Source organism: Mesocricetus auratus, unplaced genomic scaffold (genome assembly GCF_017639785.1).
Source record: "Mesocricetus auratus isolate SY011 unplaced genomic scaffold, BCM_Maur_2.0 Super-Scaffold_100025, whole genome shotgun sequence".
NCBI lineage: Eukaryota > Metazoa > Chordata > Mammalia > Rodentia > Cricetidae > Mesocricetus > Mesocricetus auratus.
The window spans coordinates 14,425,176-14,448,154 of NW_024429206.1; the positions used below are offsets into that span (position 1 = coordinate 14,425,176).

The 22,979-nt window shown below is 47.1% G+C and overlaps 1 protein-coding gene across 4 annotated transcripts in view; it reads left to right on the top strand.

Annotated features, from left to right (window-relative positions):
• The window catches only part of LOC101838513 (MLX interacting protein), a 64,405-nt gene extending 57,395 nt beyond the window's left edge, over positions 1-7,010 (top strand). For 3 of the 4 annotated variants that reach the window (XM_040731051.1, XM_040731049.1, XM_040731052.1), the window contains exons 16-17: positions 1,864-1,993; positions 2,552-7,010. In XM_040731051.1, coding sequence (XP_040586985.1) covers positions 1,864-1,993; positions 2,552-2,673 — 252 coding nt within the window. In that variant the 3' untranslated portion in view covers positions 2,674-7,010. Of the gene's footprint in view, positions 1-1,831; positions 1,994-2,551 lie in introns of those variants that run through there. The other variant, XM_040731050.1, reaches the window with a different exon arrangement.
• Positions 7,011-22,979: the final 15,969 nt, after the last annotated feature.

The window sequence follows — 22,979 nt, forward strand, 5'->3', positions numbered from 1 at the left end:
AGTTGTCAGAGTTCAGGTCTAGCAAAGCTATTTTCTGTCTCAGAAAGAGAAGGCTCTGGGCTAGGCCTAGGGCTGGGGAGACCACATCCAAGAGGCTTTACAGGAAGGGGCAGGTAGGGTGGTGGCTCCTTTACTCTCCAGTCTTTTGCTGCTGAAGAGGCAGCAAGGTGAGGAGGAGAGGACCCTGACTGCAGCTCAGGCCCCTCGGTGACAGAGGGTGAGCAGCCCTGTCTGCTGTGACAGGTGGAAGGAATCATGGCTTACTGAAAGAATTACTGAGTGACCAGACCATGTGGTGTGGTTTGTTTTGTTTCTCCTCCTCCTCCTTCACATTGGGGGGGGTTAATTATTTGAAAATTTCGTGTGTGTGTGTGTGTGTGTGTGTGTGTGTGTGTGTGTGTGTGTGTGTGTGTGTGAGTAAGTTAGTGCCCAAGGTGGTCTTGAACTCCTGAATTCAAATGATCCTCCAGCCTTAGCCCCCCAAGTAGCTATGGGCAGGGTTTGAAACCTGTTCCCTCAGATTTTTCTTTGCCTTTGTGTCCCCTGGTCTTGAGCATCATATAAAGCATGTCCATCAGGTGCCAGGACCTGTCTTCTGTCCAAGGCTGCTCTGATCTCAGACTTCAAGACAGCAGCATTGCTATTGCAGAGTGATTGCTGTCTGTCTACTTAACAGCAACCCTGCCTGGAACATGATCAGTGTATGACAGGTCACCTACAGCATAGGACAGCCAGTGGAAAGACAATTGTGTGGACAGAGAGAAAGCATGGTGAGGGTGTGTGTGTGTGTGTGTGTGAGAGAGAGAGAGAGAGAGAGAGAGAGAGAGAGTCCTGTACTTTAGAAGCCAAGTTTGTTTATATTTTGTTTGTTGGCTGGTTTTTGAGACAGTCTCGCGTGTCGTGTAGGCTAGTGTGGACTTGCTTTGCAGTGCAATACCTTCTCTGTCTTAGGTGTGCCACCATGCCTGTCTGTGTGCTGGTATTGAGGATGAGACTCAAGGCCTCACATACACTGTGTAGGTAAGAACTCTGTCGTGAGCCTACAGCCTGACTCAAGGTGGCTGGCAGTATGCCTCAGTGCCTGATTTGCCTTGCCGTCTTACTTTCTGCCATCAGTGTAGCCTCATGACACATACTCATTTTCAGGCCAAGGTGGGAACTGAAGGCATCAGAAACATTTCTGTCTCCCCTGGGCCCATCCTATGACCCTAGGGAGCTCTGCAAGAAGTGGTGAACTTGCAGGCTGTGTATAACACAAAGTCGGGTCCCAAATTCAGACAGACACTTTATTTTTTTATTTTATTTTTGGTTTTTTAAAACAGGGTTTCTCTGTGTAGCTTTGGAGGCTGTCCTGGAACTCACTCTGTAGACCAGGCTGACTTCGAACCTACAGAGATCCGCCTGCCTCTGCCTCCCAAGTACTGGGATTAAAGGCATGTGCCACCACCACCCGGCACAAACACTTATTTTGAGTGTTGTATGCTGTGCCTCTCATGTTCCTGGCAGCCTACATGGCTCCTCTCTTTCCACACAGCTGTTTCCTGTAATTAACTGACCTATGTCTCATGGTCACCTCATTGTGTTTATCCCTGTACCAGGCTGAAGAAACTTGTTCTTCTGTCTTCTGTCTACTCAAAGCTCACTCATAGTAAGAACAAACCTCTGACTCTCGTGGCAGACACACCTTGCCTAGCAATACCTGACCTGTTCCTTCCTCTCCCTGATCAGTCTTCTGTAGGCAGGTCTTTGCCATTTCTGAGGGAAGTCAGCAAGTAAGCCTGGCTTCCTTGAGCCTCCTTCCTTTGTCTGTGTGCTCCTTAGCCCTCCTCAGTGCTCACCGTTTCCTTAACGCAAGTCCTGTAGTTCAGCATGATCATCAAGCCACTGTTTGAGTCTTTCAAGGGGATGGTGTCCACCAGCAGCTTGGAGGAGTTTCACCGGACAGCGCTTTCCTGGCTGGACCAGCACTGCTCTTTGCCTGTCCTTAGGCCAAGTGAGTGTGGAATACCAGAGTTTAGAACTTCATGCTGGTCCTGAAGGGAGAAAAACCCTCACCGGTTTACACTCTACTGCATAAAGCCAGGCCAGCCAAGCTAACCAGGCCAGAGGCATGAGGACCAGAAAAGCTGTAGGAGCCCTTGTGGGTCCCTGATCTCCTATTAGGCTTGCAGTCTAATCAAATCCAGCTTACATTTATCAAATATTTGCTGTTTGTCAGACTCTGTTTTAGGTGAGCTTGGTGTTTTCTTATTTAGTTCTAAAGCTACGCCCATATGTTAAAGTTATAGAAGTCCAGTATTAAAGCAAGAGCAATACTCTGGCAGCAAGAATAGCTTAGCATCCTTGGGCTGTTTGCAGCTGCTGCTGGGACCTGCATAGGCGGATGTGAGACTGGGTTCCAGAATGGTGCTTCTATCACTTTTCCCTGCAGTTGAGCTCTGGCCATCATCCTTGATGCTTGGGAATCATTGTATAGGGTTGCATGTGGGAAGTTTGCATCCTGTCTTTCTGAGTCTTGTGCCCCAGGCTAATGACGGCCTCTCTCTCACAGTGGTACTGAGCACCCTCCGGCAGCTGAGCACCACCACCTCCATCCTCACAGACCCGTCCCAGCTGCCAGAGCAGGCGTCAGAGGCTGTTTCCAGGATTGGCAAGAGACTGGGGGAGCCCTAAGCTTAGTTGGCATGTGGCTGCATGAGACGCCTGAAGATCCCCTGTACCCTTCCTGATGCACCGCCTCAGGGCTGCCCTTGACCCCAGTGACCCACTGCACTGGTCAGGGTGACGCTGTGCTCAGGTCTGAAGCAGGTTTGGGGCCTGCCCACAGCTGTGTCCCATCTTGGGAACTCTTGCTGTGACCCCTCACTCAGTGACCTCAATCACCAGGCTCCCCTGCATTTGGAGTGGCCCAGAAAAAGGGAAACATCGGCTGTTCTGTTCTTGCCCTCCTGGTGGCCTATTGGAGTGCAGTGTCAGCAAGTGCCAGACAAGGAGACGGAGCCTGCTCCTGTAGGTGGGATCATCCAGGGTCCTCAGAATTCCTTTCTTGAGACTTGAGCCTTGGCCGCTGTCACATTGGTACCCACTTGTGCTCCTCTGGCAACCCCTGCACACTTCTGGCCACTATAGCAGCAGTGAGGTCTCTGTCTCCTGCAACCCTGGCAGCACCTGGCCCTCTGGGCTACATTTCTGATCACTGCAGAAAGGAATGTGCCTCCTCTCTGGTGCATTCTATTGAAAGGGGGAAATCTCCACAAACCCCTGAGCACACATGGAAAATGGTGGGCATGGAGGCCAGCTGTACAGGGCGACATCACAGGCACTGCACAGCTGCTGCTCTGACTCAGAAACCCTCCAAGCAGTGTGCCATCTATTATGTCTCAGCTCTGCCTGGCATTGCAGTCACCATGGCATTCCCAACATTGCCAGGGACTTGGCCTAGAGCCTCTAAGGCCCATTCTCCACCCACTTGTACTCTGCAGTTGTGGAAAAGGCAGTACACTCCAGGAACAATGTCATCCTTGGTTCTAGCATTCAGAAGGTCACACTCCATGATGCTGCTGTCATCCTGGTCATTTTATCTGAAGTTTAGCTGGGAGCTCCACATCAGGACAGCTCTCAGACCAAAGATGCCATCCTACTAAAGAAGTCTGACCCATCTTGTATTAGGAGGAAGAAACAGAAAGTTGACAGACAGACAGACAGCCCTTGAAGCTGTCTCCATGCTAGATGGTAAAGAGTTGTACTCAGATTTGGACCAGTAAAGTTTGGAGGCTGACATGTGTCTGAAGGTTCAGTTGCCCCAGTAAGCTTGTTACAGTTGGTAGAGACGGGGAAAGGTTGGGAAGGTGGCACTTGAGCCTCATCCTTCTCTTTGCTGCCTCTGAGATGCTACAGGTGTGAGGTACTCTCTGCAGCACTCAGGGAGCCCAGTCAAGGGCACCTCCCAGGAAGAATGTCCTTTTTTGTCCTGCTGTGACACCTAGAGCGGGCAGCAGGCTTTTTCTTGGACTCTGTCCTGGCCCCTCCTCACCGCGCTGCCTGCTGTGGGGGGACCTCATGGAGAAGGAGCCCAGGATGTCCTCTGAGACTGATCCACCGGAAGCTCCTGGTGATGCCTGAGGCCTGCCCTGGACTAAGGTGGAGAACAAAGGAAGGGTAAGGGCTGCTGACTGCGGCACCATTGATGCTGTGAGCCCCTGACCTCATGCTTGCTCCCTGTCTGATTTCTGTCCTGTTTGGGAATAGCGTGGTGGTCCTCCTCAGCGTCCCCAAAACATGTTTACAGGTTGAGGGATGAACACAAAGCGCATAGGCTGGACCTTGCAATTTCTACCGGGCACCCCCTCCTTTCCCAAAAACAAGGTGAAATTTTTCTTCAGAAGATAAAGGCCACTGTGGCAGAAGGAAGAACTAAAACGCTGCTTTGAGGGTCTCGAGAAGCTCAGCCCTTCCTCCTCCTGTCCACGTGACACGGGCCACACCATGGCTGTGAGGGTCCTGGTTCTGTCCACCCTTGCTGGGGAGTAACCTTGTTTTTAAAACTCTGTGGATGTAAGATTGGCCCTGTGCGTCTCTTGCCCACCTCTCCATCTTGCTGAGTTAATCTCATCCTGTTTCATCGATTGTGTAAAATTGGGGGGAGGAAGGATGAGGGTGAGAGAGAGAGGAGAGAGAGAGAGAGAGAGAGAGAGAGAGAGAGAGAGAGAGAGAGTGTGTGTGTGTCCTGTCAGACTTTATTAGGTGCATTTTTTTTTTTAGTGACTCCATTTCCCTTTTCTTGGTGCTCACTTTTGCTGTGGCTGTGAGGTCACAATGCTTTAAAATCTCCAGGAATGATTCTACCTTGGAGATTTTCTTGTTTTGAAATCTTGCCTGATGAACCTGGCCAATCAGAGGGTCCTGGCCTTGGCTTCTGTTCTGTACACCCAGGACATTTGGGAATAGTCAAGGCCACTCCGCTGGGGATCTCCACTGGGCGCTGACCACACTGTTCGACCAGAGTTTGTTTACAGTTACTCTCACTTTCCCATTCCTGTCCCCACTCACAAAGAAGAACCTTCAAAATGTGGGCATGTTGGAGAATAAGAATATGGACCTAAAAGGATAAACCACAAAGCCACCTGGGAAATCTCTGCAAGTGTCTGTGAAATCTTCACAAGCCATCAGCGCATGTTCTGTCTGTTTTCACAGTGAGTGAGGGCTGCAGAGGTAGGGAGCTCTGGCTAAGGGCTTCCTCAGAGTTAACAGGATATACACCAGCTGTCACCCTCAGGAGAGGCTGGCCGTGCTCCCGTGGTTTTACACAGCACAGAGGAAACACTGCTGCATCGGGACTTGGTGTTGACATACTGCGTCTTAAAAGAAGCTGGAAATGGTCAGCCAGCATGAATTCTCATGTGACCCAACCGTGAACCTGGATCTTGTCTGTGTGCTCAGGACCTGTTCCCTCCCTCTGTCCTCAGATCTATACTCTGACAGAGAGTGGCATCCCTATAGATTGTAGAGACATGGCACCCATTCCTGCTGTAGTCCGGTGGCCTGTGGCACTATGGCTGCCTGCGGGATGGATCACCTGCCCTCAACTCAGGCCTCAGCTCCATTCACTTGCTGGCTCTTGTCTTCCTTCCACACTGTCAGAAAACCCTTTCTGTTCATCCTAACCTGACTCCTCAAGGCTCTCAGTTCCTGTGTGTGTGGAAGGTGGTTTTTCAGTGTCATCTTGTGGTCCTCTTGGCAAGATGTGTGGACAGTAGTACAAGAGTAGTTATCTAGAATGCCAGTGTAGTCAAGAAGTGCAGCTTGGGATCAGCCCCTCGGTGCCTTGCAGTGTGTTGAGAGGACCTGCTCTGGGCCTGCATGTCTAACAGGAAAGGGGCAGTTCCCGTGGAAGAGCATGAAGCTCAGGGCATGTGTGAACTGTGTCCTTCAGCACACACCTTGGCCAGGATCTGTTTTGCAGGGTTTGAGATTTTTGTTTGTTCATTTGTTTGGTTTGATTTGGTTTGGTTTTTCGAGACAGGGTTTCTTTGTGTAGTTTATAGCCTATGCCGGAACTCACTCCATAGCCCAGGCTGGCCTTGAACTCACAGATCCGCCTGCCTCTGCCTCCTGAGTGCTGGGATTAAAGGCGTGCGCCACGGACAGCTGTTGGGAGACACCAGGAGTGTGAGAAGCCTTAGAGAACAGCCCCCACCCTGTGTCTCTTCAAATGTGGGCAAGAACAGATCAGCCACCAGCTCCCTGAGGAATGGGCCTCCCTGTTCACTAGATAGGACTGTCTGCTTGTCAGAGCTTGCAGAAAGAAAAGGGAACTTTCCACAATGAATGTTAACATGTGTGTGCACGCGCACTTGCTCGAGCCTGTGTGTGTGCATGTGTGTTTACTTTGTGGAATTTTATTTTTGTGAAATTCCTTTCCAGTTATTTAGCAGAATTCACCTGTATCTCCCTGCCAAACTTTGGTTCCACACTTATAGCTCTGGGCATGGTGAATTTCGAATTCCTTTGGGGTTTCTGATCTGGCATTCTCAAGAGCTGAGATTGGACAAGGCAGGGAGACACTGACATTTTATACATTTCCTAGTTTCCATCCTGCAGGTTAAAAGGACAACTAGGCTGTGTCTCTCGGAGGGGTTCAGTCCCCACCCCAGGCACTTCGTCACTTGACCCCCACCTGTAAAGGGAAAGCAGGCTTTCTCTGCCTGCTCTGCAGCGCCTCAGCTGAAACAGCATGTTCTCCTCCTTCAAGTCCCCCAGTTTCAGCATCTGTGCACAGGCTGTGTGTTGTGTGCCTTGGTGATGGTCTAGGGCTCCTTTGAGGGCAGCTACACCTGGTTAGGGTGGCTGTCACCTAAACCAGAGATCCCTGGGACTGCCCACCTGAGCCCGGTCCTCTTGATTCCCTGCTGTTGACAGACACGATTCCACCAGCTGTACCCAACACTACAATGCATTTTTAAAACTATATTTGCATCTAAGACAATAAAAAAACTTATTTTTTTTGGAAAGCTTGTTCTGTGTGACCATCAATGCTGCCCAGTGAGCAGTGGGAGGGGTGAAATGCGGTCAGAGCCATGTGATGTCCTGGCTGGCTGGCTCTCTACAAGCTGAGGAGTTGAAAGTTCAACCAGGGATGTAGGTATGTGGAGTGGGTAGGCAGGAGGATTCTGGAGGTGTGTCCAAGAAGATGACGGTCCTAGAAGCCTGCATGCAGGGAAAACTGATGACAGACCCTTGACATGGTGAGTGCTAGCTCTTTTTTTTTTTTTTCTAGACAGAGTGTCTCTGTAGCTTTGCAGTCTGTCCTGGAACTCGTTCTGGAGGCCAGGCTGGCCTGGAACTCACAGCTACCACTGCCTGGCTACCTGTGAGCTTTTATACCCAATGGTCTGGTAACTTGTGGAGCTCTGTGCCCATAATGTACATTACTATTAGTAGGGCCTACACTGGCCCAACAGCTTTGAAAGGGTCCCAAGCCATGGTAGCGACCGAGGACACAGTGGGTGCCTTGCTGACGGTCGACCCAGCACCCTTTGTTCAGTGCTGAGAAGGTTCTGCTCATCTCTGTTTAAAGTGGGAGCTTTCCTGTCTCCATATCAGCTTCCCAAGTTGCTCACCTCACCCTGACTCCTCAAACCTGGACAGAGCAGCCAACAAGAGCCAGCCTCTGTGGGAACTACTGGCTTTTTCCCTGAGGTAACAACCTAGATCTAAATCTCTTTACCTGAAACTCTGTGAGCTAATAAGCACACTATCTTGTCAAAATGCCACACCTCCAAGAAAAAAATTCATGACATGAAGCAAGACGCTAGGCCTGAGAATGGGCGTCCCTGAGAGAGGTGAGTGCTTCACAGGCTTTGTTAGGGGAAGGACCTTGGAGCAGAGTGGGGAGTATGGTCAGTGTCCCGGAGAGCCCCTGCTGTGGTCAGACTTCACAGTGTATATGCCTCTGCACAGTTCTCAAGTTCATGGGATGCTCATTCCTGCCAGCATAGGGAGGCCAAGGTTCCATGGGTCAGAGAAGACTTCATCCTGTAAATGGCCTCCATATCCAGATCTAGAACATCGCCCTTGATATCCTTGTCGTCTCCTCCTTTGTCCCTTAATGCTGACCTGTCAGGTTACCTTCTCAATTCCAAGTCCATCCACTTTTTTCCAGCCTCCTGTCATCACTCATTGCCTGGTTATGTCATTTCCTATCTGACACACACAATGTATACTCCATCCCAGTCTGTCCGTCTCTGCCTCACAGTGGGACTTTCAGGGACCCATGTCTAGTCATGTCACTCTGTCCAGCTTTCTGGGTAAAGCTGCACACCCTGATGCAAGCCCTCTCCTATCTCGCAATCCCATCTTCGTTCTTTGTTCTGTGCACATGTAATGCATAGGTTAGTATTGTTTTATTTTCCAAGGTTAACCCCAAGGCACGATTCCTACACCCAAACCCTTCCCTGTTTTAATCACTGCCCCCCCACCCCTGCTACTTCCATTTTTTTCTTCTCCAGGTCTTTCCTTGAAAGCAGATTAATTGGGGACCAGTCCCAGCTCTCCCTCCATTCAGTTGGCCTGAGTGCCGTGTTCCTCAGAACACTGGTGTGTTCGGGGTCACCAGTGTTTCTTCACAGCCCATTTGGACCAAACTCACTGCCTCTTGTTCACTGTGGCACCCAGCACACAACTAGCAGACAGCGACCTAGGTAACCTGTGGATGAGCTCCAGCCCCAGGCTTAGTCACTGGCCACCTCAGCTGCCAGTCCCAGAAATGGTGAGAGAAGAAAGATTTCTGTGTAACAATTCCAGAAGGGAGGACTGCAGTTAGGAAGTGTAAGTGTCAGGCCAAAGAGGATATCAACTATGATTACATAGGAAATTATAAAACATTTTATAGAAGTTGGTTATTTGGGCTGGAGAGTTGGCTCAGTGGTTAAGAATGCTTGTTCTTGCAGAGGACCTGGGTTTGATATGCAGCCCATCTCTGAGGGCACCAGACTTGCATGTAGTGCACAGACACAGGAAAAACGCCCATACACACAGAATAATAGATGAATGTTTAAAAAGTTATCTCTATATTATGTGTATAGACGTATCTATATATATCATACCTGCATGCCTGGTACCTAAGGAAGCAAGAAGGTGGCATTGGATGCCCTGGATCTGGGAGTACAGATGATTTGAATCACCATGTGGGTCCTGGGAATCAAACCCAGATCCTCCAGAAGAGCAGCCAGTGTTCTTAATCTCGAGCCATCTCTTTAGTCCCAGGAATAACTTGAGTGATTTAGCTTATAGAGATAAAAGTGGCATTGCAAGCATCACTTTGATACGAACTCATCCCCACAGTACTGGTGATCAAACAGCATTGAGCACACTGGACAGATGCTCTACTACTGAGCTACGTTCCCAGCCCTTGATACTTTGAGATAGGGTTTCACTATAGAGCTCAGACTGGACTCTAGCATGCATCCTCATGCCTTGGCCTATTGAGGGCAGAGGCCAAGCCCAAGGCACTACCCTTGGCTTTAGACTTTTGGTTCTAAAGGTTGTAGTTGAGCTTCTTGGGTTTTGGTACCTTTTGGGGGGTGGGTAGATCAGGTCAGACATAGATTTGTGGAGGAACTAACATTTAGTGAACATGTGTGCCCCCCCTCCAAGTCAGGGTCTTACTATGTAGTTCTGGCTATCCTGGAATTCACTATGCAGACCAGGATGGTCTTGAATTCATGGAGATCCACCTCCCTCTGCCTCCCAAGTGCTGGGATTAAAGGTGTGCGCCACCACTGCCCAGCCCATAACAAGTGTTTTTAGATAAGGCTTCCCATGCACACACAGTAGTGGTTAATAGTATAATGGATACCTAATGTCATTAGGTGTCCTAATGGCCATCATCTCCAGTGGTCAGCCCTGGGCCAGTTTGCTTTGTACCTACTTTATCCTCATTTTCATTATTTTAAAGCAAATCCAGACACCACATAAATTTCAACTGTTAATAGCATTTTTTAAATTAGTGGAACATGGTGGCAAACATTTGTAATCTCAGCACTTGGGAGACCAAGGTCTGTGAGTTCAAGCCCAGCCTGGTCTATACAGCAAGTTTCAGGCCAGCCAGGGCTACATGTAAGACCCTATCTTAGACATGCAAACTAACAAAAATTCCCTCAAATCCCCCACATTTCCAGAAATGCATCAATACTTGTTAAGTCATTCAGAAGCTCCTGGAAGGCTAGAGTAGATAAAAAAAAAAAAAACTTGGAGAATGGAGCTTTGCAATTAATCAGATTTCTCTTTCACTGAATCATTATCTAGACAACCCTTATTTAGAAAAGGGAAGAACTTTCTAAGATAAGAGTTCACTTTCCTGCCTGAATGGGTATGGTACAGCAAGCTGCCTAATCTCTTTATCAAGTCTGATTGGGTACAGCTCCTGGGCTGTTTGGTTCCATTACAGTTATGGGGGGGTGGGGTCTGAGCAAGCAGAGACTGACACCCTGCCACCCACTCAGCCAACCAGCCCCATTCCATCACAGCCATCGCTGTCTCCTGAGTTACCCATCAGTGGGGTTGTGATTGACTGGGGCACTTACAAGCCCCTCCAGCATCTTCCCCTCTGTCTCCCAGTGGCTGTAGCTACCCAGCATCTGCTTCTCTCTTCTGGTCCCCTTTGATCAATATCTGTACACTGAAGCCTAGATTTGAGCCAGGTGTGGGGAGTTCAACAGTAACTTTACTGGAGATGAAATAAAACAGACATATGGGATCAACTGTGGGGCTCTGAGAGCCTACAGGAGCTGAGAGGATGAGGTAGCATCTGGGCCAGGAACCACCTTCCAAGCACAGTTAGCTAGGCTAAGGAGGGACTCACAAGCAAAGCCTGTGGAGATGAGTGAATTTCAAAGGAAGGAATGATTACCAAATCTTAATAACTTAATGTCTTAGATTTTTTGAGAGTTTTGCCTGCCCCAGGGTTTTTTCTTGTCCCTTACCTCCTCTGACTTTTGCAGTAATCTCCTTTGTCACTGACTCATCCCTTTCACAAGTTTCTTTCTCAACTCTCTACTTCACACCAACCTTTCTATAACTTTCAATCTCCTGCCAAGAAGTTTATTCCCAACACACGGGCCACAGCGCCGCCATCACTTTACTGCCTGAAGCCACAGCTTGAGGCTCCACCTAACTCTTCACGTCTCATGTTCTTACTGTCAGTAAGTTCTCCAGAATGTGTGCAATCCATCCACCATTCTTCCAGAACAGAGCCCACAGTCCTACTTTGTCAGTCTCCATAGCACAACCCCGATCTCACACTGCCCGTCCCATTACACGGCCCAGGCAGAGGAGCAACCCGTGACCTGCCAGCCATGCACCCCGGGTTCCCTCACCCTTTGCCAGTATTTCCTCCCCGCCCCCATGGCTTTCTGCCTCCATGGTCTGTCCTGGCCCCGCTCAGGCCACTCTGTCAGTCACTCCCATCACATGCTAACCTCTGTTTAGTAATGGGTACAGTACACTTTGATGTCATTACCGTGGCTCAAGGACAAGGACCACATCACATCTCAAGTTATCTGACATCTGTCATGCACACAGCTTCTACACCCAGAGTACTCAGTAAGGTCATGATTTAAATCACATCTACCACTACCTGTTAGCATAATGCATCAGCCTGTGAAGTAGGTACTATTATTACTCCCACTGTAGAGATAAGGAAATTGAGGCTTAGAGAGGCTTATGTAACACCCAGCACCAAATGCTGATCTGAGCTGTAGTCCTGGGTGTGTCTGGCTCTAATGCCCAGTCAGGGATTCCCCTGAGCTGGTAGGGTAGCAGGCATGTGTTAGCTCCTCTGCTGGACTCTTACATTAGCCCGTTTTGTCATCAGGGTCTACAGAATTTTGCACATGAAAGCTAAGGCTTCCCTTGCTTGCATCTGAAGAACACATGGCGAATGAAGAGCACGGGGAACTACTCCCAACTAGATAAAGGGCATCTGTGAAATGTCTACAGCTAGTACACTGAGTAGTGACAGAAAATCTCCTCTTGGATCAGGAACAAGATTGAGTTGCCACTTTGGGCCACCTCCATTCAGCACTGCCCTGGAGCCTCTATATGGGGCAGTTAGGCAAGGAAGATGAGTATGAGGTGTTCAAGCTCAGAAAGGAAGAAGTAAAACCATGTCTTGCATCTAAGCGCTAATGAGAATCCTGTTTAACTTCTGTGACCAGGTGAGACCAGGTGTGTCTACCATGGTGTGCCTGTAAACAAAAAACTAAGTATAGATGACATGATGCTATGCATAGAAATATTCAAAAGGGCCTGGTGGTGGTGGCGCACAGTTTTAATCCGAGTACTTGGGAGGCAGAGGCAGGCAGAGCTCTGTGAGTTTGAGGCCAGTCTGGTCTACAAAGCTACACAGAGAAAGTCTGTCTTGAAAAAAACAAAAAAAATCCAAGAGGATACATGCACACACACACCACTGTTGGAGCCAGTATTCGAGTTCAAGGAGGTTGCAGGAAGCAAGATTAGTATACAAAAATCAGCTGCACTCATGTACACCAATAAACACCCTGAAGATGAAATTAGCATCCTAGGGCTAGAGAGATGGTTCAGTGGATAAAGGCACTTGTTATGTAAACCCAATAACCAGAGCTCAATTCCTGGAATCCACATAAAGGTGAGAAGAGAGAATAGAGTCTGTAAACTTGTCCTCTGACCTCTATACACATACCATGATTCTGACATGTGCACATACATGTCACACACACACATTAATAAATAAAACAGTCCTACATAGTGTACCATCAAGAACAAAATCCTACCAGGCAGTGGTTGTGCACACCTTTAATCCCAGCACTCGGGAGGCAGAGGCAGGTGGATCTCTGTGAGTTCCAGGACAACCTACAAAGCCACAGAGAAACCCTTTCTCAAAAAAACAAAAAAAGCCAAAAAGAATCCTAGAATATAAATTTAATCAAGATAATGGCAAGACGATTACACTGAAGATTTTACAACAGGTTGGGCACAGGCCTTTAGTCTCTACACTCAGGTTGATCTCTGTGAGTTCAAGGCTAGCCTGGGCTACATAGTGAGACTCACAATTTTTGCAATATTGTTGAGAAGTATTACTAACAATAAACAGAAAGGTTTAATTGTTTTACTCGGTCCAATGAAACCAAGAAATGAACTGTAATACAGGTAAGTGCTGGAATTGCAGGTGTCACCATAATGGGCTACAAACAAAAGCATAGCAACTGGAACAGCCAGACAGGCCACATATTGTGCAACTACACACAGATGAGGGTCCTGGGTAGCATGTGTGCATCCAAAGAGAATGTGTAGCACCACAGGCAGAGGGAGGTGGCGTTGCTTCAGAGCCTGTTGGTAGTGGTTATACAGCTTTGCGGGCATACCAAATGCCACCAGAGCGTATGCTTTTTTTGTTTGTTTGTTTTTTTGTTTTTTTGTTTTTCGAGACAGGGTTTCTCTGTGGCTTTGGAGGCTGTCCTGGAACTCGCTTGGTAGTCCAGGCTGGTCTCGAACTCACAGAGATCCGCCTGCCTCTGCCTCCCGAGTGCTGGGATTAAAGGGGTGAGCCACCAACGCCCGGCTGAGCGTATGCTTTAATATTGCTAACTTTATGTTGTATGCATTTCTTTTTGTTTTGGTTTTTCTGTTTTTGTTTTTTGCTTTGTTTTGTTTTTGCTTTGGGGTGTTTTCCTTTGGGTCAGGGTTTCCTCTGTATAGCTCTCTCTGTCCTGGAACTAGCTCTGTAGACCAGGTTGGCCTCAAAGGCTATGAATTTTTCTATTTAAAAATGTTGAGAGAAATTACTTGGGCTGGAGAGATGGCTCAGCAGTTAAGAGCACTGACTGCTCTTCCAGGGGTGCTGAGTTCAATTCCCAGCAACCACATGGTGGCTCACAACCATCTGTAATGAAGTCTGGTGCCCTCTTCTGGCATGCACGGATATATGCAGACAGACACTGTATGTATAATAAATAGATACATCTTTAAAAAAAAAGGAAAGAAATTATCCCAGAACATGAAAGGTTGAGTGAAGCAGGAGAATTGGGAGTTTGAGGCTAACTTGAGCTGCATATTTACACACTGGCCCTGTCTCAAGGCATTCTGTGTGACATATCATTGTGAGCTATAGACTCAGTGCAGTCCTCATCAAACTTACATTTGCCTTTATGCAGAAACAGAAAAGCCAGTCCTAAAATCCATCTGTAAGTCAGGGAACCAGGAATAACCAAAACTATCTGGAAAGAGAACAAAGCTTAAATTTCAATGTTAAAACACTGTAAGCTTGGTGTCATGGCTCTGACTTGTTATCCCAGCACTTGGGGGCAGAAGCAGAAGGACTTCAGCAAGTTCAAGGCCAGCCATGACCGCATAAGGCTCTGTCTCAAAAAACAAACAAAAACCCCACTCATTGTAAATCTACACTTTTCCTAGAACTTGAGCAAGAGGATCCCCAGTTCCAAGCCAGCCTGGGCTACCTGAGACCCTGTCTCAAACAAAACTAAAAACAAGATAGATAGAGAGATGAGATGAGATAGATAGAGAGAGAGAGAGAGAGAGAGAGAGAGAGAGAGAGAGAGAGATCCCTAGTGGGAGTGGTACAGCAGTTGCCTAGCTTGTGAACGGACCACGGTACCGGGGAAAAGCAAACAGCAGAAAGTAAGACTTGTTGCAAAGAATATGGAGATAGCAGAACCTCTAGTGATTAGAGAATGGGAATGTAAAATAGTGCATTGTGGGAAATAAGCAGTGCTATGCAAGCACGAGGACCCCAGTTTGAATTTCCAGAACCCAAGGAAAAGACCAGATGGAGCAAGAGATGGCTGCTCTTCCAGAAGCCCAGGGTTCAATTCCCGGCACCCCCTTGGTGGTTTACAACCATCTGTAACTTCAATTCTGGGGCATTTGATGCCCCCTTGTGGTATCTATAGACACTAGATACACAAGTTGTGCACTGATAAACATACAGACAAAACACACATAGAGATTTTTTTTTATTTTATGAGCACTGCGTGTATGTGTGTTTTGCCTGCATGTATGTGTGAAGGTGTCGGATACCCTGGAACTGGAATTAACAGTTTTTGAGTTGCCATTTGGGTGCTGGGGATTGAACCCAGGTCCTCTGGGAGATCAGCCAGTGTTCTTAACCACTGAACTCTCTCCAGCCCCTGAGAAAAAGATTTCAAACAAAGAAAATGTCACCCGCAGTAGTATCTCCTGTAATCTTAGCATTCCTCCGGGGAATGGGAGGTGGAGACAGTGAATTCCTGGAAGCTCAAACTAGTCTGGCATACACGACAGACAGAAGACCCTGTCAAAGTAAGGGGAGGAGACTGACACCCAATGTTTTCCTCTGACCTCCACAGACATGCCATGGCTCCTGTTCACGCACACACACACACACACACACACACACACACACACACACACACACACCAAACATGGGTCTTATACTTTGGGGGTTGGGGGGGAGACAGGATTTCTCTGTGATCTTGGAGGCTGTCCTGGAACTCACTTTGTAGACCAGGCTGGCCTTGAACTCACAGATTCTGCCTGCCTCTGTCTCCCGAGTCCTGGGATTAAAGGCATGTGCCACCACTGCCCAGCTTGATCTTATCATACTTTTATGAAAGGTTTATGCCAACACTACAGTCAAATGTGGAAGCAGCCCTTGAGCTGTTGAATACGTTAAGCTGAATGAGATCTGTTCACATCAGGAAATGTTATTCTGTCAAGAGGAATGAAGTACTGACATATGCTTCAACGTGGAGTTTGAAAGCACTGACCGCACCAAACAAAAGAAGCCAAGTACAACTCTCCACATATTGATTGTGTGTGAGTGAAATGAGCGGAGTGGACACATCCACAGATAGAAAACAGATCGGTAACTGGCCAGGGACTAGAGAGAGACAGAGTAGAGGGTGACTGCTGACTTGGGCGTAAAAAATGTTCTGGAATTAGATCATGATAACTGGACATGCACTGTGGTGGTGTTTTACATGATAACTGTTGATATGCACGATAGTGTTTTACATGATAACTGTGAATATTCTCTGTAGTAGTGTTTTACATGATAACTGTGGGTGTGCACTGTATGTTTTATATGATGACTGTGGGTGTGCACTGTGGTGTTTTATATGATAACTGTGGGTGTGCACTGGGGTGTTTTATATGATAACTGTGGGTGTGCACTGTACTGTTTTATATGATAATTGTGGGTGTGCACTGTATGTTTTATATGATGACTGTGGGTGTGCACTGTATGCTTTTTTATTTATTATTTTTTTTATTTTCCATTTTAAATTTAGATAAGAAACAAGGTTGCTTCACAAGTCAGTTCGAGGTCCCTCTCCCTTTCCCTCCCCTCCTCCCGTGTCCTCCCCCCATCCCCCCCCCGTTATCCCCTCATTCCCCCAGGGAGGGTGAGGCCCTCCATGGGGGTGTCCATAGTCTGTCATTTCATATAGGGCAGGGCCTAGACCCTTCCCCAAGAGTTCAGGGTGAGAGTGCACCTCACATTGTTCTATGGGAGTCCAGAGTCCGTGTGTATACTTGGGATGGGTACTGATCTGCTGTCCAAGGCTCAATAGATTACCTAGGCCTCCTCACTGACACCCAGATTCAGGGGGTCTTGATCAGTCCCATGCTGGATTCCCAGGCTGATGCCTGGGGCACTGTATGTTTTATATGATGACTGTGGGTGTGCACTGTACTGTTTTACATGATAACTGTGGGTGTGCACTGTGGTGTTTTACATGAAAACTGTGGGTGTGCACTGTATGTTTTACATGAAAACTGTGGGTGTGCACTGTATGTTTTACATGAAAACTGTGGGTGTGCACTGTGGTGTTTTATATGATAACTGTGGATGTGCACTGTGGTGTTTTACATGATAACTGTGGGTGTGTACTGTGGTGTTTTACATGATAACTGTGGGTGTGCACTGTGGTGTTTTACATGATAACTGTGGGTGTGCACTGTGGTGTTTTACATGATAACTGTGGGTGTGCACTGTGGTGTTTTACATGATAACTGTGGGTGTGCACTGTGGTGTTTTACATGATAACTGCGGGTGTGCACTGTATTGTTTTACATGGTAACTGTGGGTGTGCACTGTATTGTTTTACATGGTAACTGGATATACACTGTACTGTTTTACATGAAAACTGTGGGTGTGCACTGTAGTGGTGTTTTGATTGTTGACTTGACACGACCTGCAATCCCCTGGGAAGAGAGACTCACTAAGAGACAAGAGCAGGCTGGCCTTCAGCTGTGTCTGGGAGAGGGATTGTGCTGACTGGCTGAATCGGTAGGGGAGGATCCAGGCGGAAGTATGCAGCACCACTCCCTGGTTTTGAGCCCTGGACTGTGTAGAGGAGAAAGCTGGCCGAGCACTAATGTATGGATGTATACATTCACCCTCTCTCTGCTCTTGACTATGGATGTGGTGTGACAGATACCTCAAGCCCCTGCCACTGTGACTTCTCTACAGTGCTACACAGTAACCTGGAACTGTGAGCTCAAATAGACCTTGCCCCTAAATTGCTTTTCTATTTTCAGTTCTGAGATTAGGTCTCAATGTATATCCCTGGCCTTGAACTCACCACCTTCCTGCCTCCTGAGTACTAGAATTACAAGCATGCAACGCACTCTCTGCCCTAAATGCTGCTCTTCAGAAAAATAAGAGTGATCTCTCTAAGGTAACATCACATAGTAAATGGTAAGCCAGAAACTAACCCAAGACTATCTGATGCTGCTGGGGGCAATGTTTCTAGGGCCCTTGCATAAGAATTGAGATTTAGAGTTGTCATTATAAAGCACTGTCGTTTTGGATAGTCTATTAATGGGCTGGGAGAAGCAACAGGGCTCTGGGCATCTCCCCTAACCAGCTTTGGTTGTCCTATGCAGCTGAAGACCTGGGGAGCAGAAGGAAACTTCATGTAAAACACAACAATGGAGTGTCTCATCTGGAGATCCGTGTGTGTTCCCAGCCCACCTCAGGGTGAGAAGCATTGCGACCGTCATTTACCTTTGACGGTAATGTTTTTTTTAACTATTTCATTTTAAAAATTGAAATCATATTTATTAATCTTATCGGCTTCCAAAATAATACTAGTTAAGCAAGGTGTCAGTTGCTCACAACTGTAATTCAGGCTTTCAGGAGAGCTGCCCCAAATCCAAAACCAACCTACATAGTGAGTCCCAAGCCAGCCAGGGTTCCTGTCCATCAAGGTGCTTCTACAGTGACACGGTGACAGGAGCCCCAAGAGTCACCACCAGAAGCAGACATCAGTCGTCTGGAAGGAGTATGCCCTTAACCAGGGGCACTCCTAGTCGCAAAGTGGACAAGGTGTGCACACTAGCGTTCACACCGGCGTTACAGATCACACTGAAACCAAACCTGTGCAAGGAGGGAGGTGGCCTGTGTCTGTAGGAACCTGGGGAGCCCGTGAGGGAGAGCGGGGCGGGGCTGCAGCACTGCGGAGTTCTCTGCCCCCGGGGAGTCAGACCCTTGCTGAAGGAGGAGGAGGAGTGAAGGGAAGTTGGAGGCAGCTCTCACCCTGGCTTGCCTTTCTCTGTCTCTCCTGAGATTAACGTGGTTCCACATATGCTGGCTGTTTGATTTTTCGTTTGACATTGGACTTTTCTGTGTGTTTGCGCTTCTAGGACTTTTGAGCTTTTCTTTTCCTCTCCTCTGTCCTTTCCTCCCCTCGCACGCTCCTCTCCCATCCCTCCCGCCTACCGAATCTCCCATTTCCTTACTTTTCCTCGTGTGTCTTTATTCTCTAGAATAAGAAACGACATCATTCAAAAGCCATTGTCTTGGGGCTGGAGAGATGGCTCAGCAGTTTAGGAGTTCAGTTCCCAGCACTCACGTCACACAGCTAATAAACACCTGTAACTCCAGCTCCAAGGCACCCGGTGCCCTCCTTCCAGCCTCCATGGGCGCCAGCTTACATGTGGCGCAAACACACACTGACACACATCTACGTGGATGCAAATAAAATCTTTTCCTTGCTGCCCACTGTGGTAAACACCTATTCTCCCAGCCGTTCAGGAGTCTGAGGCAGGGAAATCACTCGAGCCTATAAAGTCAAGGCCAGATTGGGTAGCATAATTTGACCCAGATTTTGTTTGTCTTGCTTTTATCTTTTCCTCACAGCTCTATATTCTGGACTTTCTTTATAAAGTAGGCAAAGCCTTTGCTCTCAGAGGCTCCCCCTGTAATAAATCAGTCTTATCTTTATTATTTCTTGCTTCTCTGTAACTCTGATTATTTACTTTTTTCTTCTACTTCTATGAGCCGGTGGTGCGTGAGTTTCTTTTTTGTTATTTGTTTACCTATTTATTTTTGAGGTAGAGTTTCACTACCTCAGGAACTCAACTTGTAGACTGGGCTGGCCTGAAACACTTGAAGATTTGCCTGCCTCTGCCTCTGGATTGCTGGTGTTAACAGCCTGTATCACCACACCCAGCAATGCTTGCCTTTTAACAGTCATTATTGTGTTCTGTTTAGACCACAAAAATACCATGAAAGATGTTTGGGATATTTAGTCTCCCACAAAATGCCCAGATCTGCTTACTTATTCTTCAGCCTCTTTCTAGGTTTTGGTTAATCATGACCCAAAGAAATTCTAGTTACTTGAGAGTTTTTTTTCTAGTTGGGTTCCAGGTAACTCAGGTTTATCATGCTTACCATCTGTGGTTGGCTCTATCCAGTGTCACTGCCTCTAGAAAAGGCAAATGTGAGTGAGATTCTCTCTTGCATAGTGCTGTGGCAGGTGGTCTTGATTTAGAGTGAATTTCCCTCTAATCTCTCCTCTACACTTTTCTTGTTTCTTGGAATCTGTGGGGGGAAGTAGGCATCAAGACAAATGTCACCATAGTAGTGGGCCACCTGCATCAGGCCTCAGGGCTTATATCAAAAGTAGTGGTCCCAGAATGAAAGTCTCTGGGTTACTGAGGAACAGTGAGTGAAGGCACTTGCTACCAAGCTTGCTACTGACGCAGGCCAGCAAGGACTCAAACAAACAAGCAGCAGTCAAGCGACAGCGCATGTACTGAGGCCTGTTCCCATACGGATGGATCTTAAAGCGTGACGCTGTGGGATAGGAGCCAGACTGGAAGGGCACGCAGCATGGGTGCCATCTCCATGACAATCTAGAATGGGCAAATCCATACAGCAGGGAGATCGGTGCTCACGAGGGCTCGAGAGGAGAGGGGAGCTGGGAGGGGCTGCTAATGTGATGGGCAGGGAGTTTCTTTTAGGAATAATAAGAATGCTTTGGAGCCAGGCGTTGGTGGCGCACGCCTTTAATCCCAGCACTCGGGAGGCAGAGGCAGGCGGATCTCTGTGAGTTCGAGACCAGCCTGGACTACCAAGCGAGTTCCAGGACAGTCTCCAAAGCCACAGAGGAACCCTGTCTCAAAAAACCAAAAAAAAAAAAAAAAAAAAAAAGAATGCTTTGGGACTGCATGATGGCTATGGTTGCACAACTCTGCAAGTACACAGTGTTTCACCAGTTCAGGACACAGCTACTTTCTGAGAAATGTGTCATCAGGTACCCTGTCCATGTATGGACACCATAGGGTATGCTTGGAAAAACCTAGAGGAACGGCTCTGTCACTAGGCTTAGCTCAACAGATGGGAGCATGAGGTATGCATTGCCAGCATAACATGGAGTCTCATTTTGTTGTGCTTTGCATTAGCAAGTAGGAGTATACTCTAAAAGGTGTATAGGGCTGGGAGTGTAGCTCAGTGGTAGAATGTTCCCCAGCAAAGTTCATCACTGAAAAACAAAAACAAAAAACCCCACATGTGTTGATGCAATTTGTAGAAGAAAGCATTTAATTTGGGAACTCACAGTTCTAGAGGATTAGAGCCTATGTCCATCATGGCAGGAAGCATGGTAGCAGGCAGGCAGAATGCTGGAGTGGGAGCTGAGAGCTTGCATCTTATCCACAAGCACAAGGCAGAGAGCAAAAGAGAACTAACTTGGAATGGTATGGGCTATTGAAACTTCAAAGCCCATCCTCAGTGAACCTTGTCAACAAGGCAACACCTTCTGATCCTTCCCAAATAGTTTCACAAACTAGGAAAGAAGTACTTAAATATATGAGCCTATGGTGGTCATTCTCATTCAAACTACTATAGATAGTATAGTATTACATAGCCTAGTACAGTACTGTAAAATATAGTACGGTGTGTAGTGTATGATACACTATAGTATGTATAATATACTACTGTTTGCTATAATACAATGTAGTGTAGTACAATACAGTATATCATATTTTTGTATGGTATAATATGGTATTGTATTGTATAATATAGTACAGTGTGGTATTGTATGGTATAGCACTGTTTAGCATAATACAGTATAGTAGAATGCACAATAGAATAGAGGAGCGGCGGAAAGCTCACATCTGATCTGAAAGTTGACGGTGAAGAGAGTGAGACTGGGCTTGGTGTGTGGACTTTTGAAACCTCAAAGCCCACCCCCAGTGACACTCCTCCAGCAAGGCCACAGCTCCTCATCCTTCCGAAGCAGTCCACCAACTGGGGACCACACATTCAAACATATGAGCCCATGGGGCCATTCCCAGCAAACCGCCACAGTACATTGCAGCACAGTGGGAAAAACCCAGATATCGGCTTCAGATGCTATCTGATGACATTCTCTTTTTTAAAGATTTATTGATTTTATTTTATGAGTATGAGTGTTTGCTGGTTTGTATGTATGTATGTATGTATGCCACATGCGTGTGTGCAGTGCCCACAAAAGTCAGAAATCCCCTAGAACTGGAGTTACAGATGGTGGGTTCTGGAAGTTGAACCCAGGTCCTCTGCAGGAGCAGCAAGTGCCCTTAACTGCTGAACCATCTCTCCATCTTCCCAGCTCCTGATGATATTATTTTTATTTATTCGACAATCTCATACATGTTTATAATGTATTTGTTCCTGTTCAGCTCATTACCTTCTCATGCCCCCCTCTAATGTCATCTGAATGTCTTCCCAAGAAATCCCTTCTATTTCATATAGTGTGTGTCTGTGTGTATCTGTGTCTGTGTTTGTGTGTGTGTGTATGTGTGTGTGTCTGTGTGCCTGTATGTATGTGTCTGTGTATGTGTGTGTGTGTCTGTGTCTGTCTGTGTATGTGTGTATCTGTATCTGTGTAAGTATCTGTGTGTGTGTCTGTATGTGTGTGTATATGTATGTATCTGTATTTCTGTGTGTGTATGTGTGTGTGTCTGTGTATTTGTGTGTGTGTTTGTGTGTGTCTGTGTGTGTGTATGTATGTGTCTGTGTGTGTGTGTGTGTGTGTGTATGTATGTGTCTGTGTGTGTGTGTCTGTGTGTGTATGTATGTGTCTGTGTATGTGTGTGTCTGTGTCTGTGTAAGTATCTGCGTGTGTGTCTGTATGTGTGTGTATATGTATGTGTCTGTGTATTTCTGTGTGTGTATGTATGTGTGTTTGTGTCTGTGTATTTGTGTGCGTGTTTGTGTGTGTGTATGTGTGTGTGCTTGTCTGTGTCTGCATGTGTCTGTGTATATATGTGTGTGTGTGTATTTGTGTGTGTGTGACAGAAGGGGGAGACAGAGACTTTAACTAGTGTTGCTTGTACAAACATGGATGTGAAGTATTTACTTAACAAATGGCTACAGCACTGATGAGTAGTGATATCCCTCCCGCTGAAGCTGTCAACTATCTGTAGGTTCCCAGGGGGCCTTTCTTCCTTTTAAGTTGATGATCTCAGGTGTGAACATGCATAGTAATTCTACAGACAAGCAACAACATTTATTTATACTATTTACTGTGCCTAATTTTATATGCTCTCCATATTTTTTGTTTTGGATGTTGAAGACTGAACATACACAGGCAAGTGCTCTGCCATTGAGCTCTGCCCCAGTCTCTGTTGTATTTTTATGTGATGGTAGCACAGTAGCTTGTTTACGGCTGTATGAG